Source organism: Sapajus apella, unplaced genomic scaffold (assembly GCF_009761245.1).
Source record: "Sapajus apella isolate SASKATOON/1434 unplaced genomic scaffold, GSC_monkey_1.0 scaffold3, whole genome shotgun sequence".
NCBI classification, from domain to species: domain Eukaryota; kingdom Metazoa; phylum Chordata; class Mammalia; order Primates; family Cebidae; genus Sapajus; species Sapajus apella.
The window spans coordinates 61036940-61057285 of NW_022436943.1; the positions used below are offsets into that span (position 1 = coordinate 61036940).

Consider the following 20346-nt stretch of genomic DNA (forward strand, 5'->3'; position numbering starts at 1 on the left):
ATGATGGCTTATCTTATGGAATTGTTTCATCAATTGCATAAGAAAATTCACATGATGTAGCCAGTGTGCCGGCTTACTGGCTAAGAGAAAAAGATGTCAATGAAACCGCCATTGCAAAATTAGAACTGAGACAGTGAAAGAGACCTGAACTAACCACTTCCTTCTTGATTCTAACCTCCAAACTGTCCTTGTTCATTCCTGGGTGTAGGCCAAAATTACTTTGGGAGGAACTTAATTTATAGTTTGAAACAAAGACAGTAGCCCTTTCCCAAAACAAACCTCCTTCTTGCCTGGTGAACTACACTGCCTTTGTAAGACTAACAAATTAGCCAAAATACTAGAAATTATGGTTTAGGAGACATGCAGCTGGAGGCTACAAGATTCTGACCCTCCTGAAATTGCTCCTTGGAATAATATCACTATTGTAAAACCTAAGATCAGCGCTTGAGGTATTTTGCAGACCGTATACTTGATGGATCAGTTGGCATTACCCAGATTGATAAACTGGCTCATCTGGTCTTGTGGCCCCGACTCAGGAACTGACTCAGCACAAGAGGACAGTTCGACTCATCCCCAACCCAATCAATCAGCACTCCTGACTCACTGGCCCCTACCCAGCAAATTATTCTTAGAAACTCAGACCTCTGAATGCCTGGGGAGACTGATTTGAGTAATAATAAAACTTAGGTCTTCTGTACAGCTGGCTCTGCGTGAATTACTCGTTCCCTATTACAATTCCCCTGTCTTGATAAATGAGCTCTGTCTAGGCAGTAGGCAAAGTGAACCCACTGGGTGGTTGCATCAATGAAAACTGATTGATTTTTATCCCTATTTTACAGACAAGAACATCAAGGTTCATAAAGATTAAGCAACTTGCCTAAAGTCACACAGTGAGTAGATAGAGAATTCAAAGCCATGTCTCCCTGGCTCTGATATGCATCATCTTTGCAATAAAGGATTCCCCATCACTACCAACCACTAGCCACTGTCCACAGTCATGTAAAGTATAAGGAGAAAACAGGCAGTGGTCCCTGCCTGTCCTCAGTGCAGCAGTGCAGCAGCAGACCCTGTCCAGTGGCATCATTGGGGCTCTGGAGGCAGAGGGCCTGCTGGGTGTGAGCACTGATTCCCTCCACCACTTACCAGGTGGCCTTGGACAAGTGCTTTGGAATGGTGAAATCTCAGGAGTTATAGAAAGATTAAAGTGGATTTTACTGATAAGCACTTAGAACCAGTTCTAAGGTTATTTCAGCCTGGGCCAGGCTGAGAATCTCTACTGATTAAATATAAGTTGGTGATGGTGGTGCCATGGTGATCCAGACTATGGAAGAGAAGCGCCTGGAAATCTGAACATAACGGGCACAGAGACCAAGCGGAGAACCTGCAGGCCACACCCAGCAGGAAAGAGAGTGGGTGTATTGACAAGTAGTCACTCAACAGCTCTTCAGCCTGATCTCGTGATGGCAAATGGAAAAGCTGAATTGGAAAGCTGCCTGTTCCTTGTTGTTGTTTCAGTTGCTAAAACTAAATATCTGATAATTTACAGAGTAAAGCAGTTTCCCCTTGGGATGCTGAACTGCACCTGCACAGGTACGTGGTTCTGGCCATGCCCTCAGGGGATGGAGCCTGAGGCAGCTGGGCCAGCCCTGGAAGGAGAGGCCATCTTACCAAAGAAGAACAGAGCCCATGAGCAGAGCACTTAGAAGGGTCCTTGCACAAGCTCTCTAGTGGTCCCCTCGGAACAAACCTACTATGTAGATGATGAATCCTAGGCCTCAAAGGCTGAGCCCATTGTCTCAGGTCCCACAGCTGCTCGGAGGAGAAGTTCAGAGTCTGGATTTAAACCCAGGGTGGCATGACTTTCAAGCTTCTGGCCCCTGCCTAAGGCAGTGGCTGCCTTGAGGCTCACTCGGGGAAGGATGAGAGCTGTCGCCATCTGGAGCCCAGGGCCTCCTGTCTATCCAGCTTCCTGCTTATACATGCATGGTCCACACTGCATCCAAGTCAGACTGTCTGAGTCCCCAAGTGTGGACATTAGGTTTTTGACTCGTCTCAGTGGCCCTTACGCTCTAAATGAACTACTATGTTGCTCTCCTGCAGTCTGCTGGCCCTGCATTTATGATCAGCAGTGCTAGCCAAGTGTTTCCCTGTTACTGCTACAAGCCAAGTCCCACCCCTTCTCCCAAGGCTGCCATCCAGTGGCCCCTCCCTGAAGGCCCTCCAGCTCTAGGTTCCCAACACCCTCCTCTGTCTCTGCTTCACATTCCGCCCTCCCCAGGGATCTCTTCTGCATTCGCTATGAGACTAGATTTTACTAACTTTGTAACATGCTCTAAAGCAGGGGTCCTCAGCCCTGGCTGCACATAATATTCATCTGGGGAGCTCTGAATGAAAATACAGTATCTAAACTCCAATCCCAGATATTCTGTTTCAGCCAATTTGGGTGCCCAGGCTCAGGCAAAGATGCATCATTAAAGTTCCAAGGATGATTCTAATGTACAGTCAGGGTTGAAAAACACTGGTTTAAAAAACAGAGTTGTCAGTTTGGGATGAGAGTTTGTTTTGAGTCCTGCTTCTAGTAGAAATTAGCTGTGTTAGTGACACTGGTATAGAATTCTTTCCCATCTTAATTTGCCTCTTCTTCATATACAAATAAGAGTACTCACCCAGATATTCAACACAAGGGATGTAAACATGTTCCAGAGATTCTAAATAGCAGCAGCATGCATTTGTCAAATATTTATTAAGCCTTTACTCTTTTTTTTAAATTTATTTATTTAACTTTAGGTGCATACTATATCTGGCATTTCTCCCCATGTTAGCCCTCCCCACCGTCCCCTCCCTCCCCACCCCCACTGTCTCTCCCCTACCCCCTCAGCTTCCCCCACTGTGTGATGCTCCTCTCCCTGAGTATGAAAAAATGCTCATCATCACTGGTCATTAGAGAAATGCAAATCAAAACGACATTGAGATACCATCTCACGCCAGTTAGAGTGGTGATCATTAAAAAAAGCCTTTACTCTTAATGCACGCTTGATAAGGTTTTTTTCGTAAATGAATGTTACTGTTTTCATTATCATCCTTGACTCTGCCATGTCTGAGGCCAACTGTGCACAGGTACAAGATTCTGTCACCCACAGTGAGAAGCACGGAGTTACTAGTCAACAAATGCTTGCTCAACGGAAGGGTAATGGACAAATACATATGTGTAGTCTAAGCTTCAGGGAAACAAAAATCTGTTCACATGTTTAGTTTTCCCAAAATATCTGCAAGGCACATACTTATAGACACAGTGATGTAGGGTAACAGAATATAAGCATATTTCTCCAGCTTGATATCTAGAGAGAGGCTACAAGTGGTGTCTTTTCACTTCTGTTTCTGCAGCAAGCAAGCAACTGAATTTGCCTTGCAAAACTACTGCCATTCATTCAGACCCCTGTGCCAGCTCTCCAATTACCTGTAGCTCTGAGCACAGCTGAGAAAGTGTTTCTTCAACAGCAAGCGCCTCTAGAAAGAAAAGAATAAGCCGCACGATTAAATGAACACAGACTAAAATGTAGCAGTTGCTAATTAAATGAAACAGCTAAAGTTTCACATTGGTATTAAAGTCACAGGGACAAACACCTTGCTGAGAACCTTATAGCTATTCTAACTTTCTAAAGGAATCGTGCCTATAAGGAGAATAAACTTGATTGGAGCCACGGACTGAGCATTAGATAAAAGCCGGTATCATCTCATGCACACAGTTATGAGAAGCAGTACATTCCCAATTCATACAGCACTTTGTGTGGCCTAGAGAGATTCCATTTATTTCTATTTTTGCAGGTACACACACACACACACACACACACACACACAATATATATATATATATATATATATATATATATATATATAATCTGTCCATCATGTATGGTATGTGGATTTGGATCTCTACCTTACAGATAAAATATCGAAGCCCAAAGAAGCAGAGTGACAGGGAGAACCTCCTGCTCAGCTCCACTGGCTCTGATACTGAGGAACGTGGCCAGCTTATCAGCAGAAACCAGGTGGCCTCTGGCCTTTTGTTTTAATGGTCACAGTTGTGACTGGGTTTGAACTCTCCTCTGGTTCCATGATGCTGTGGTCAGTCATCTGCATATGGCTGTGACATAGATTTTAATTAAAGCATGGTTGCTTAGGTGAGTGAAAACAATCCCTTAGCAAGTTAGGGTCCTTGCTGACAACCTAATTAGTAGACACCTCTCCATGTCACTGCTGACCTCAAGTCCCTGAACCCCACAAGGCAAAATGAACTCTTGATACACTGGTCATGGCTGTGTATCCTCGGGGTCTAGCACAATATCTGACATATAGTACGTGTCCAATAAAATATGATGAGAGTATGAATGAACAAATTCAGCTCCTTTGGATAAAATATAAGAAGTTATATCAGGAATCCAACTGCTACTGAAAAATCTCCACTTTTCATTTGAGCTATATAAAGTCGCTCTGATTCGGTGCATGTCTTTACTGCATACATAATATTTGAACTTGAAAAAATTCAATGATTGCATGATTCAAAGAGCAGTGCTTGAGTACAGGATTTGGCTAAGATGTAAGAGCTGATAAAGCTGATGGCAAGATGGCTCCAGAATTCAATTCAACAACTATAATCCTGCACCCACTCCTTTACGCTACATACCAGGGACAGTGTAGCAGGGATCTGAGGGGAATCTGCTCTCAAAGACTTCAGTCTAGTTGGAAAGCAAAACATGCAAATAAATCTTTGTTACATGATGATTTCAGTGCAGCAATGAACAATGAACAAGGTCATTGACCCAGCCAAAGCCACAGTTATCTCAGCAGTTGAGGTCTAGGGGTACAGATAGGGAAGTCAAGGTACCTAGCAGGATTCTGATGTTGAAATGGGTGCTATTCTCAAAAAGCAGGCTGAGGACTTGGATTCTGTTCTAGAGGCGATGAGGCCTTATTAGAGGACTTTGAGCAGAGCCAGGACATACCACCTGTTGTTACTGACTGTGACATGATACTAATAACCCTGCCCCAGGGAATCAGCACAGGATCCCTGAGCTCCTGTCATGGCTCTGCCACACATTGCTGTGTGATGCTGAGCAAGCCTTTTACCTCGCTTAGCTTCAGGTCCATTGTCTGTCAATCAACAGAGATTCAGGCCTACTGATTTTCATGACATGCCTTTGGAAAATCCATGTGCAAAAATCAACTGATCCCCAGATAACCAAATGTAATGGATACTAAAAAGTTTCTATAATTACCTGGATCAAGTATATATGTATGAATATAGATGTGCATGTGTGTATATATAGAGAGATAGCTCTTTATGACGATTGTTTTATAGTCTTATAAGTTACAATTCCATAATTACAGCTTGATTCAGGGAAGGCTATAAACTAGCATTTTCCTCTAGAAAGCAACCTAACATTATGCACTTGGGTGGCAGGTGTGTAATAGGTACTCAATCGATGTCTGGCAGATGAATGCCTGAGTACCTGAATGCACCTTGAAGAACATGTGTCTTTTCTTACTGCATTTGCATCTCCCAGATCATCTCCTGTGAGAATGAAAATGAAAAGCACAGCCCAAACCTACCTGGACCAGTGTCATTCCTGTGACATTTACAAAAGCATGCCAGCTTTCCCCCTTCCCTTGTCTGGAGGCGGCTCATGAGCTGCTGGGATGGGCTTGCCCCTGTCCCGGACCCTTACCCAGCTCCATGTGTGGCAGCTCCGGGATGTCCCGCATGATCACCAGGAAGTGGAGACGGAGTCCCCGGTAAGCGTGGAGGAGCAGCAGGCACAGGTCTCGGTGCCACTTGTGTGCATGCTGCATGCAGTTCTCGGAGGGGACATAGAAGCTTCCCTAATGGGTGAAACAGAAACAGAGGCTGAGGAATATTGCACCTGGCCCAGGCAGCACAGGGCCCTGACCTTCCATCCGCCCTCACCAACATTCACAAAGTGACTGGAGGTTCAGGGAAGGAAGCAGGTCCCACCCTGAGTAAAGCCGGCACATGGTTGAAGACTGCAGGAAAAGGGAGTCCTGAGCTGGAATCGTTTCTTTATCCCTCCAAGTAAGAAAATACTGAAATCTGCCACATCTTTGACTTACATTCAAATTGGAAATCATAAAATAGCAACAATAATCACAATAATAATGAGTGATCATGAAGGTGATGAGGGCACTGGCCTCACTGGTCTGAGACAACTGAGTGGCCCCATTTACAAGCTGATATGGGTTGACTCTGTGTACCCACCCAAATCTCACCTTGAATTGTAACAACCCCCACATGTCATGGGAGGGACCCAGTGGGAGGTAACTGAATCATGGGGGCAGGTTTTCCCATGTTGTTCCTGTGATAGTGAATAAGTCTCACAATTTCTGATGGTTTTATAAAGGAGGGTTCCCCTGCACATGCTTTCTTGCCTGCTGTCATGTAAGACATGACTTTGCTCATTCTTCACCTTCTGCATGATTGTAAAGCCTCCCCAGCCATGTGGAACTGGAAGTCATTTAAACCTCTTTCCTTTATAAATTACCCAGCCTTGAGTATGTCTTTATCAGCAGCCTGAGAATGGACTAATATACAAGCCTCCTTTCACCACCACTGCAGGGTGTGCTGTAAGAAGAGACCACAGGACAGATAGCTGTGGGCTCCTTTTCAGAGAGAGAGAAATACAGAAAGACCCTTGTAGCAGGTGGGTGAGCTGCAGCTCGTTCTGAAAAGGAGGAAAAGAAAAAGTGTCATCGCAATGTAGAAAGAAGTTGTAAGGTTAAGTAACCAATGCTGAAAGCACACCTGTATAAAGCTCTGCATGTGAGCATGCAGTGTCAGAACACTGTACACTTGATTTTATTTGTAGAAATAGAATGGATGAAACTGGTAGAATTACTAAGTAGTTTATCCCATGAAGAAAAGACACCTAAGTCTACAGTGGACTTGGAGACCTAGGCATGATGAAAAGGAAGGGACAGGACAGTTCTTTCTTACCAATCCAGCAGAGAAGGATGTCCTGAGGTGAATTTCAAAAGAGATTTGTTCTTAGAGCAGAGAAAGGAATCCTGTGGGAAAAGGCCTGGGCACAGAGGTGGGAATTCTTGAGCAATGTGCTGATGCCCGTCTACTGCTCATGTGACCATGATGGGAGGAGGCAGTGGCTCCTGATGTTCCCAGGCTGCATTGCCTGCCTGCTGGAAGAATGCCAGGTGAGGAGTGGGTGGAATTTCACCCTTGGCTTTTGTGAGTGTGTCTGCACAGCCGATGACTGGAGAGCCTCCTGCCTTACTTGGTCTCTTTTCTCCTCACTGCCATCCAAGAGAGTTGAGTTGATCCAATGGGGGCTGGGCAAGTCTGCTGGGGTCAACACACATCTGCACATCATCTGCATCCCCAATGGTGTTGTCTAGGCATATAATGATGGGCACTATTAAACCTACTCTAACCACCGTATCACAGTGATTGTCATGTGTGAGGCAAGGTGCTGCAAATTAGGAAGCTTGGATGGAAGTCTCAGGTCTGCCACCATCTACCCCTGAGACTGTCTCAGGTGAGAGACTATGAGAGACACAGAGAGGGTCACTGGGTTGTGCTCTCAGGAGCAACATCTGTGCAGCTATAAAGCAGGACTAGTGGAAGAATGGCACTGCATCGTCATGTACATACAACAGAGACCTCACCTGATGCCATGGGGACTGTTGGGCCAGCAGAGTCACCCGACCTTGGGGCAAAGACCAGGTCTTTGTACTTACTCCTTGGTGAGCACTTGGTGTGGGTTACCCTATGTATTAGTTTGTTTCCACAGTGCTATCAAGAAATTCCTGAGACTGATAATTTATAAAGGAAAGACATTTAATTGACTCACAGTTCCCCATGGCTGGGGATGTCTCAGGAAACTTACAATCATGGAAGAAGGGGAAGCAGGTGCATCTCTACATGGCATCAGGAGAGAGAAGTGAAAAAACCTTATAAACACTTATAAAATCGTAAGATCTCATGAGAACTAACTATCATGAGAACAGCATGAGGAAAACTGACCCAATGATCTAATCACCTCTTCCCTCAACATGTGGGGACTACAGGTTCCTCCCTTGACACAAGGAGATAACAGTTTGAGATGAGATTTGGGTTGGGACACAGCCGAACCATATCACCCTAGCAGAGAGGTGTGACCTTGGGAGAGCAGCTCTTTCCAGACAGGGCAGTCTCCATACTTGGCCAATTGCCGTTGGCCACCAACATTCCCAACAGTGTGAAGAGTGAATGGCCCAGGTCTGAAGGTAGGTACGAGCATCACACCACACAGTACACAGGAGCGACCCTCTGCAGAACTTTACCCCTCCATGGTTTGCATTTCTCAGCTCTGAAACCTGGCCTTGGATTAAAAGCTCGTCAAATTCTTTCTGAACTTAACACATTCAGCAAGGTTTGGAATCAGAAGACTTGTCCATTTTAGAACCAGAAAACTCAACCAACCACCCTGTCTGTGTTCACCAGGCATTCAGGGTAACCCATACATTCACATTTCTCAACTTTCCTAACATACTAAGATATAATACAGAGAAGCCAGTCCAGTTGTAGAAAGTCTAGAAGAGCTTATATGCAGGATGGAGCACATCAGACCAGCCAGATGTGTGGAGCAGGAAGGACGCCACTGCTTGTGAAGCATCTAAACAGTCTATTGTACTTTATCTCCTTTCATCTTCAACAAACACCAAAAAAGGCAGATACTCTCATTTTGCTTTTCAAAATGGAATATAAATATGCTGAAACAAACAAAACCCCATCAATATCATCAAAGTAAACACAACATGAAGTGTTCTATTCCCCATAGTCCGATAATTTTTTCCTTGTGGATTCTTTTGGAATACTACCCATCTATGCTCTTGTATATGCACACACACTTACTATATGTACGTATGTCCTGAAAACACACACAACACACTTATAAGTTGGAGAATGCTCTGGAAATTTCTCTGTTCCTTGCTTTTTATCACCTAACATTGGAATTCTTTCTAATCAGATCAAACAATAATGACAGAAACTCTTATTTCCATTGCATAGATGAAAACACTGTGGCTCAAAGAACTGAGTAATGTGTGCAAGGTCACTCTGCTTGACAGCAGCAGAAATCCTGCTCAGGATTCAGGGCTGAAGCGAGGTTGTCCTTTCTCAGCATGCCACAGCTGCCTCTTAAATCAAGCCTGCAAAAAGCAGATGCTAGACAAAGGTCCGCTTGCTTTGACTGAGACATTCGAGTCCTGCAGTGTCTCTGACAACTGTGACTAAGCAGAAATGAAAGCAGAAAGGGGATTAACAAAGGCACCAAATACAGTAGTCATGAATCCCCAGTGAGCTTCAAATGGCCCCGAGAGTCCCATTTTCAGGTCCCACTACCAGCCACGGCTCCACTGTCTCATCTTCCTGGTCTCATCCTGCAAGTGCTTCAGGACACGAAAGCAAGAAATCTATGAAGTCTCTTGCCAAGTTTGACTTCTAAAACTAGATGCCAACGTCATAGAGATTTTTCAAGAGAGACTTAAAGAAAACTTTGGGGAATCTTCACAAGGCTAATTCAGTATGATTATTGAAATAATAATAAGTCAAAATGCTAATCCAAAGAGAAATTCTGAAAAAAAAATATATGGCTGGAGAGTATTATAAACTAAACTAAACAACAACAACAAAAAAACAACTTCCATTCTCTTCCATTCTTCATAAGTGGCTCAGCAGCATGACTTTTTGAAAGTGAGCGATATACTGCAGAAAATCCCATTAGCCAGCCCTGAGGGCCTGCAGAGTCGGTGTCAGGGGGGACAGGCCAGTGTGCCTCCATTAGCATTGCATGGAGTTCAAGCCCTGAGGGCCTGCAGAGTCGGTGTCAGGGGGGACAGGCCAGTGTGCCTCCATTAGCATTGCATGGAGTTCATTGAAAAAGCCTGCACAATTTCCCTAGCACAAAGCGATAACATTTTAGCAACAGTCTTTCTAGCAATCTGAAGTGAAACCCCTCAATGATAAAACAAGAATGAGGCAGGCAGGCAGATCATTACATTGGGAATGAACTCTCCAATAGAAGGTTCCTGGCCTGGGCCTGCCCCACAACAGAAGCAGGACAGGAAATAGGCACCTCTCCCTTTATGAGGCTGAAACAAGTCCGCTGTAAAGGGGAACATATTTGTATGGTTAAATACGGAGTCTGAACAGGGCAAACCGTCGGTGTTTTTTTTTTTTTTTTTTTCTTGAGACAAGGTCTTGCTGTGTTGCCCAGGTAGGAGTGCAGTGGTGCAATCACGGCTCACCACAGCCTGGACCCCCTGGGAGCAAGTGAGCCTTCCACCTCAGTCTCCTGAGTAGCTGGGACTACAGGCATGCGCCATCACATGTGGCTAATGTTGTATTGACTTTTTTTTTTTTTGTAGAGATGAGGTATCAAGATGTTGCCCAGGCTGGTTTTAAACTTCTAGGTTTAAGTGATTCCCTCTCAAAGGTAGTGGGATTCCAGGCATGAGCCATGCCTGATCAGTCTCTGTTTTTGCTTTCTCACTTATTACCAATGTCACCTTGGGAAGGTTTCTTCCTCTCCCCACATAGCAGGTACCTGAAAAGAGGGCACAGTCCTGAAATTGGCATCAGAGGATTGCTGTTAAGGATTAAATGAATAATTCCAGCAAAATGTGGACTTAATGTAATGCTCCAGTGTAAAGTCAGTGCATGCTAAAAGGAACTTTTGCTTACTTAGGACACACTCATTGATGGCCTTGGTGAACATGTCTATGGATGGTGCAGCTTAAGATTCAACAATGATCCACGGAGAAGCCTAAGAATGAATTTTAACTTAGTGGGGAGCTCCGTAGGGACACAATTTGGTTTGAAGGCAGAACCTGGAGTCAAATAGGCCTGTACCTTGCTCACAGATGGCTCCCTCACTAGCAGGCTGCCTGAGCTAGATCTTTAATATAGGAAGTACCAGTTTCCTGATAAGGAAAGTCAGGATAAAGTTAAAATGCTTAGGGAGTGCTTGGTTTATAGCTTAGTGCTTGATAACTGTTAGCTAAGACATTTTACTTTCTAATTCATTTATTTCCTAACAGAGAATATAAAAAACAGACAGAGCTAAGCTTGTTAGCAACTCTTTCGTTTATGCAAATGTCTCTCAAATCTACATCTCTAAATCGAATTCCTGCACTAGGCTCTAGATCTCTATTGTCAAAACTTCCGATTGGATGGCTTGCCAAGCTGTCACAAAGCCATCTCACATGGAGCTCACCAGACCCTTCTTTTCCCTCTGGTCTTCCTTAATGGACTCCGCTTTGCCCAACGCACAAGAACACAACAAGTTCTTCTAGATTCCGGACTTCTTTATCACTTCAAGCATCTGTTAGATAGTCTTGATGGTTCTACCTCTAAAACTCTCTTACTTCTTCCCCAGGATGAGCTGTCTCTATTGCTTACTTGAACACATCCATCTAACGTGTCTGGCTGTTCTGATCTTACCTTCCACCTGCAGTGCCTGTCTGTGCAAGTGGGTCATATCATTATCCACTGTTTATAAGATAAAGTTCGAATTCTTTTGTGTGCCCTTTAAGCACTTTATGCCTTAAAGCAGCAGTCCCTCTCCTTTTTGGCACCAGGGGCTGGTTTCATGGAAGACAATTTTTCCAAGGACTGAAAGTGTGGGGGATGGTCTCGGAATGATTCAAGAGCATTACATTTATTGTGCACTTTATTTCTATTATTATTACATTGTAATATAGAATGAAATAATTATACAATTTGCCATCATGTAGAGTCAGTGAAAGCCCTGAGCCCATTTTCCTTCAACTAGATGGTCCCATCTGGGGTTGATGAGTGTAGGGCACGTTGGGAGCCAGATGTATGGCTGAGTGCCCCACAGGGTCGTGGGGTGAGCCTTATGCTGTGCTGAGGTGCAGGATCCGAGAAATAAAGAGACAGGACACAGAAGTACAAAGAAAATGCAGCTGGGCTTGGGGGGCCATGCCACCTATAAGCGGAGTAAGGCAAGGCTGGCAAGGCGAGGCTGGCGAGGCCCCAAATGTCCAGAAGCATGAGTATTTATTGTGCATAGGTTAAGGGGCAGGACAGTGAGTGAAATCATCTTTAAGGTTAGTGATAGGGTCGTGAGCAATAAAACATAGGGTCCACCCCCCATTAGGTCACCTAGTCCAGGAGGTGGACAGTGCACAGCAAGGGGCCGTGTGCAGTAAGGGGTCCACCCCCCATTAGGTCACCAAGGCTTGAAGGTAGGCCGTGCGTAGTGAAGAGGGTGCAGTGTGCAATACTTCTATCTATGGGCAAACTACTTCTAAGAAGATTTATAGGAGGATGCTTTAAGTCACATAACAGTGACAGAACTGTCAAAGTTACCGCCACCTTCTGGCGGCTTCCAATGGATTCTATGGGAAGATGCTTTTCAAGAAGCACAGTAGAAAGAGCTGATAAAGTTCACAGTCACCAAGGTGGACTGCCGTTCTGAGGGCAGCCTTCCTCAAGAACTGGAGCAAGGTCCTACAACTCCTTTATCAGGAGGAGTGGCTCTCGCCCTATGCCTGCCATACAGCGGGTATCTTTATGATACTGAACGCTGCCACCTGGGCCATGGATTCTTGTCCTGGTATAACTGTTTTCCCTTAATTCATGCTCTGCACTATGTCTGCTCTAGGCATTCCTCTGATGATAAGCTGCTTATCCTTTAATTCATGCTCTGTACTGTGTCCACTCTAGGCATTCCTCCGATTATGAACTAAGGTATAATTATAGGTATATATGTAGGGAAATATTCTTCAGGCACTCATACTATCAACTATTATATGATTATATAGAGAGGATTATATAAAGGGATCCTTCAAGTCCTATTTCTATAAACTAATATATGATTATGTAAAGGATTATATAAAAGGAAATAGCTGAGTAGTAACACTATAAAGTGAGATATTCCTCAAGCCCTAACTGTGCCAGGGCTCTGCTTAACTCTCATTCCTCGGTGCCTATATGGGGGGTTACCCACAATGAGAGACAGTGACAGAGCATCAGATATTAGATTCTCAAAGGGAGTGGGCAACCTAGATCCCTTGCACGTACAGTTAAAAGGGTTTGTGCTTGAGAATCTAATGTCACCACTGACCCGACAGGATGTAGAGCTCAGGTGGTAATGTAAGTGATGGGGTGGGGTGGCTTCACTGGCTCACCTGTCACTTACCTCCTCCTATGAAGCCTGCCTCCTAACAGGCCACAGGCCAGTAGCACTCTGTGGTCCCAGATTAGGGGACTGCTGTCTGAATGGATCACATTTCCACACTCACCTGCTAGCTCTTGTTTCCTTCCAGGACTTTCATGGCACTTCTCTACAGGGCCTGTCCTCTTGCTGTTGGAAATGTCTTTCTGAAAGAACCCTGCTCATCACCAAGATGCAGGTCAAATGTCACCTCCTCTGTGACATTCTCCAATCATCCCCTGCTCACACATACTTCATTAGACCAATTATTCCTATATCTCTCCTTCCGATACTCCCTGGACACTTTAGGAGTACAAAGATGTTTTTACTTTTTAGTTTTATTTTTCAGGTTGTCTTTGAAACTGAAACAGCTGGCACATAGATTTCACTGAATACCAGAGAAAAAGTGAATGAATGAGTGAACTGTAGCATCTTCTACAGGTCACTCCAGTGGCATGATGGTGTGGACTTGATGCATACAGGCCTGGCTTCAGGGACAAACTTACCCTCACTGCCTCCTACTTTAGAATCGTGGAACATTCACACAATTTTGGGATTTGGATCAGGATTTCCTAGATTATAATAATAATCACGCTATAGAAATTTATGTCCTATATAAATATACTTGTTTATCCTTCATATGGAATATGTGCACAACCTGATTTTAACTTAGCCTGTGATAAACACTGATAACTTTTCACATGGTTCAAACAGACACATAAAAGCAAAACTTTTTTTTTTTTTTTTTTTTTGAGATGGAGTCTCGCTCTGTTGCCCAGGCTGGAGTGCAGTGGTGCCATCTCGGCTCACCACAACCTCCACCTCCTATGCTCAAGCAATTATCTGCCTCAGCCTCCCAAGCAGTTGAGATTACAGGCACCCACCACCATGCCCATTTAATTTTTGTATTTTTTTTTTTTTTTTAGTAGAGATGGGGTTTCACCATCTTGGCCAGGCTAGTCTCAAACTCCTGGCCTCGTGTTCCACCCGCCTCAGCCTCCCAAAGTGCTGGATTGCAGGCATGAGCCACCGCATCCAGCACCATAAGACATATTTTTTAACAGAGAAATAGCAATACATTGTTTGTGTTACAATTATGGAAGAAGACTTAAATGTAATTGGCTTCTAATATTCCAGAGGTTTATTGAAAAAAAGAAATGTAAGGTTTATCAAAATCTATAATGCTATTAATAATCTACAGTTCATTATATACCTGCTGTGTACCTGGTACTATTCTGAGTTCCTGGATTCCTCTTCTTGGTGATTCAGTGAGTTTTACATTATTGTCCCATTTTCACTGATAAGAAAACAACATCATCATAAAAGCACTAAAAACAGCTAACACTTGGGAGGCTGAGGTGGGTGAATCACATGGTCAAGAGATCGAGACCATCCTGACTAACACAGCAAAACCCATCTCTACTAAAAATACAAAAAATTAGCATGGCGTGTTAGCATATGCCTATAATCTCAGCTACTTGGGAGGCTGAGGCAGGAGAATCACTTGAACCCAGGAGGCGGAGGTTGTAGTGAACTGAGAACACGCTATGGCACTTCAGCCTGGTGACAGAGCAAGACTTCGTCTTAAAAAAAAAAAAAAAAAAAAAAAAAAAAGGCTAACACTTATATTTGACTCTTAAATGTCAAACATTAAGTATTTTATGTGTATTAAGTATTTAATTCTCTTGCCAACCCTATGCAATAAGTCTGGGTACTTACACCCATTTTGGAGGGTGGGAAACTGAGCCTTAAAGGGGTAAATAGCTTGTTTGCTGGTCTCATGGCAAGAAAGTGGTGGATCAAGAATCCAGACATGTTGTGGTGCTGGAAACCCCCATACTTTTTATCTTGATGCTGAACTTCCTCTTTGAACTGAGCCTCAGGCAGTTTAGATAGTTTGCCTGCATTCACACATCCAGGAAACAGTAGAATTGAACTTCTAACTAAGGTCAGGGTCCAGGTTTAAAAAGGAAACCAGCTTCATCAATTACAAAGAGAATCAAAGCCTCTTGTGCCAGCCGTAGCTTTGCTGCTAACTAGCTGCGATCTGGGAAAATCACTTACCATCCTGGCCTTTAATGCCTTCTCTGTCAGCCACAAATTGCTGAGGTGTTAGTCAGTAATACATAAATTGTGTGTCCCAGTACTCTGGATTGCAGTGATTAGTTTTGAGTTGAACCACAAATATTTCTTACCAAAAATTTAAAATATAAAAATCACCAATGACTTTTTTATATGAATACCATTGGAGTCAATGGTACCCATGCTGTTTCCTCACTGCCATTCTACTGAGTGTATCTGAGTATGAGAAAAAGAGAGCAGAGGCTGCTGGGCTGGAACTGGGGAGTGGGTGTAGGAGTGGGGAAGGCAATTGAGAAACCTGGGTCAAGGTCATCTTCTGACCCAGGTATCTGCTGCATTATGCATGTATATACTTGCTGCCCTCCTCCTTCACACAGCTCCAGCAGCACCCCCACCTATGCACAGCTTAGCATCACCTCCACCTAACAAGACTCTAGCAGCCCCTGCACCTACACACAGCTCCAGCATCCCCACCACCTATGCATAGTTCAGCATCCCCTCCATATACCCAGGACTCCAGCCTCACCTCCACCTACACAGAGGGCAAGAATAAGGATAAAGGGGAAACAGTTCTTTGACATCATAAAGCAAAACAAACATTAATCTTCTGATCATGATTATTATTGGTAGGAATTCCATATGAATCCTTTTACTGGGTATACTTAAATGATAATTTAATCAGTAAATTAGTCAATTCTTATATTGCCAAGATATTTTGACCTATTCAGAACTTTTAAAAAATAACTCATTATTAGTTAGGTAAGTTGATATATTGACTATGAATAATTCATAATATCTTATAAATTACCTTAGTACCTAAGATGCATGTTGCATGAATACATAAGTTGTTGTGATTAATCTATTGGACTTTAGAGAACTACATTTTCACATTAGAGGCATTGTGGTTGGGTTTCTCTATATTCCTCAGCCATCGGGGGGTCAGTCCCATTTATCATCATAATCCTAATTGCTGTTTTTTTTTTTGTGCTTCCTGTATACCCATCACTGGGTTGAACACTTGAGCTCCAGAGGTTAATGAGTACTGTCCTCACCTGGAGGAGAATATACCCAAATTGAAGGACCCAGGGACACAAACACATAATTGCAGCATAATATGGTAAGTATGATACCACAGGAAACCATAAGATGTTGAGAGTGTGCAATAGGGCACACAGAGCTATTTAACAGGTGTGGGTAGAAAACGTTTCCTGGACAGATGCTGCTGCAGTTGGATCTTGTAGGTGGAGGTAGATACATAAGGGATAACAGTGGCACATGCCAAGTACAGAAGCCATCATCAACAAGGGCGTAGAGTGAATAAAGTTACAAAGTGCAAGGAGATATAACCAGATATGGGCTGTCAGAGTCCAGGAAAGAAGCAGGAGATGAAGCTCAATGGGCAGACTCAATCAGGTCAGGGCGTGGAACCTGGGCATAGCATGTTGATCAAGAATCAATTCCCAGGAAACCAGCGACATATTAGCTACATCCAAACCATGTGATAGTGTGCCCTTCGGGGAGACACAGGAAGGCCTTTCTCTGCGACCCTGGCTTCTCGCTGGCTCTGGTTTCTGGTCCTTCAAACCCTTAAGAAAGTTGTAATCATGGTATAAATTTTATATAAGTGAAATGGGCCCAGAGAGGTTAATCCAATAGCTCCCAGTCCCACAATTGCTAAGATACAAATTTAGAATTCTAAAAGAGCACAGGATGGGTCAAAAGCCAAGCTCTTTATCCCACATGGGACTATTCTGAATTCACCAGAATTAAAATTCCCAAACAGAAGGGTTGCTTCTGAACTGAGGGCAAGACAATGAGAAAAGACATAATGAAAACAGCAAGAGTAAGAAGAAACGGCCATCAGATAAATAGAATTAATTATGTAGTGTGTGAAGGGTCAAGCAATGATTACTCCCATCCCTGAGAGGCTCATCCAAGATCATCAAATCAGACGTGTCTGCAGAACAAGTGAGCTATTGGTCTCAGTGCCTCTGGACATTGTGGTCATTGTGTCTGCTTCTACTGTGAAAGTTGCAGCAGTGCACTGTGGTACCTTAGAGATTTAAAATTTTGTGCTTTTCTGATTTTAATTATACAGCGCATTAAATTCCTTCAGCTTACATCGGGGCAGTCACAGAGCCAGCAGCTGTGACTCTCTTATTGTGAGTTCTAAGATCTCTTGCATGAACTTGGTCTTTGTTTCTCCCCCTAGCATTCTTGATGGGTGTATTAGTTCGTTCTTGCATTGCTGTAATGAACTCCCTGAGACTGGGTAATTCATGAAGAAAGGAGGTTTAGTTGACTCAGAGTTTGGCAGGCTTAACAGGAAGGATGACTGGAGGCCTCAGGAAACTGATGATCATTGTGGAAGGTGAAGGGGAAGCAAGCGCCTTCTTCACACAGTGGCAGAAGAGACAGAGAGAGCATGGGAGGGAAGCGCCACACACTTTTAAACCATCAAATCTTATGAGAACTCACTATCACGAGAACAGCATGGGAGAAATTCACCACCATGATCCAATCACTTCCCACCAGGTCCCTCCCCTCAATGTTGGGAATTATAATTCCACATGAGATTTGGGTGGGGACACAGAGCCAAACCATATCACTGGGCTTTCTACATATGGTGCATTCTGTAGGAAATCTGGAAAGTAGATCAGAACAGATAAGCATGGAAAACATATTCTGTGTTCTAATACCAAGCATACACACACCCATGTAGCCCCTCATAAGCTTCCTGACCTGAGTCTCACAGGGCATTCAGAATCATACTCAGTGTGGGGCGGGGGAGAAGAAGTGGCCTTTCTGTCTCAAAATTGGACAATCAGTCTGGGGCATGGCTGTGACTTGAATGAGGTGCACCTGATCCCAGAGCCGTGCTCCTAACCATCACCAATTCTTGCCTTTTTATAAAAGATGCTCAGTGCTAATGTTAGCTCTCTCTTGGCTCTGGCAGAAAACAGATCAGGCTGTTCCGAAGGATCATTAAGCCCCATGGGAGACCACTTAGTGGACCTTGTTATGTCAGAATATTTAATTCCATAGAAATGCAGCTCAAAATAGGTATGGCTTTTATTCAAGTAACCATAGCAATCATAGAAACCAAAAGATTAGTATTTCCATAATAAATCATAGTTTACCTGGGACTTTAAAATAGACTCTGTAGGGTATGTATTACTATTAGTCTCATTCTACAGATGCAGAGAGTGAGGGGGGGTAGATATCTCAGGCAGTGTCAAGAATCAAGAGTTTCCTACAAAAATCATTTATCAAAATTAATAGGCCACAAATAATCTGAGTATATTTTAAGTAAAAGTTGGGTCATATCAACAACCATGTTGCATTCAAATATCACTGCATGGTTTTGGTAGCTGCATTTGCATAGGGTTTAAAATCAAGTTGTTAAACATATGGCCACGCTGAAGTGACAGTATTTATATTGCATTGCAACATTTAAAAATTGAGACTAGGGCATCTGACTTCTATTTAATGCTGCTCTGCATCTATTGACTGCTTGTTATTTGCTAGTATGCTGCTCAATACCATGAACACCTTCCATGTGACATGTACCCATAAATGTATATGCAGCACATCTGCCATTATTTATTGCCTCCACTATAAAATAGCAATAATCAGTCCAGGGCAATGGCTCACATCTGTAATCCCACTACTTTTGGAGGCCGAAGTGGGCAGATCACCTGAGTTCAGGAGTTCAAGACCAGCCTGACGAATATGGTGAAATAACATGACTTAAAAATACAAAAGTTAGCTGGGCATGGTGGCGCACACCTGTAATCTTAGCTACTCAGGAGGCTGAGGCAGGGGAATCATTTGAACCCGGGAGATGGAGGTTGCGGTAAGCGGAGATGGAGCCACTGCACTCCACCCTGGGTGACAGAGAGAAACTCTGTCTCAACAATAAAATAGCAATAATAATAGCAATTACCTATGAGCAACGTGGTGAGGAACAAGTAGGGCAGATAATATAAGCAAGGTGCTTAAGGGAGAGTCTGGCAAAGGATGAAAACAAGATAGGTATTCATGCTATGAGTAAATAGAAGAAAGGTATGCCCACACTGCAGGCATAGGGGGAGTGATGGCCCTTGGGAGAACTTTAAAGTATAAAGAGGGATGCCTTAGAGGGACCAGCAGGTAGAGTGATGTTGCTGGCCGTCACAGTGGCAATGGCACTATGCAAATCCTGCTCCGCTTTTCCCTGCTCTGAAGAGACTGAGGTACAGAAAGGTAATAATATGGAACTAAAGCCCTGTTTCCTTGCAGTCTCCCAAACACAGCTGCCCCTCTGCCTTTTGCTTTTCAGGATTATAGACAGATGATATGCATAGGCCATTTCACAATTGGATTTTCTCACAATGACTCTGCAGACAATAGATTTTTTAATTAAGGCAACTGAAGTCAACACAGCATTCCAGTGTGGAGAATACTTAATCCACATTTGAAAATGCTGAACCTATCTATTAAAACATTTATAGATAGCACTTTCATTTTCTAGCATTTTACTTCCATTTGTTCTTCATTAAAACCAATTCCCCTGACTGTGTGCAATGTTCAGCAATTCTGTTAGCAGTTGGCAAATTGGATTCTTAATATTTAATCTAATTGGGAACAACATTACACAACTCACACTGAACAAGCAATTTAGTTGTCAGATCATTATAAAACCATAAACACCTTTCTGATGAATGTCTTATTTTTATAGTGTGGTGTGGAGATCAGATATATATTTTTTTAATTACTAGTCTCCAATTTAATGTGTACATATGTGCCTTAAAAATTACTAAAGAATCACTATGTGTGATATTTTAAAAAATGTGAGACATTATCTGTTAAGTAAAATGAGTGTGAGCTCCACCGTCAGGTTCAACCTAGACTCATATACTGGCTTTGTAAGTTGTAAACTCTGAGATCATCGCTAAGAAGTGACTCCTGAGAGTTCCTGCCTTCATGTGAAAATGCTGAATAGAACTACAAATACAATTTTGGAATGCAATAC

The 20346-nt window shown here is 43.3% G+C and overlaps 1 protein-coding gene across 3 annotated transcripts in view; it reads right to left on the reverse strand.

The window, feature by feature from the left end:
• Positions 1–20346, reverse strand: part of FAM135B (family with sequence similarity 135 member B) — a 350423-nt gene that overhangs the window by 57356 nt on the left and 272721 nt on the right. For all 3 annotated transcript variants that reach the window (XM_032254400.1, XM_032254381.1, XM_032254390.1), the window contains 2 exons: positions 5727–5880; positions 3458–3507 (listed from right to left, as the gene is read on the reverse strand). In XM_032254400.1, the coding sequence (XP_032110291.1) occupies positions 3458–3507; positions 5727–5880 (204 nt within the window). The remainder of the gene's footprint in view (positions 1–3457; positions 3508–5726; positions 5881–20346) is intronic.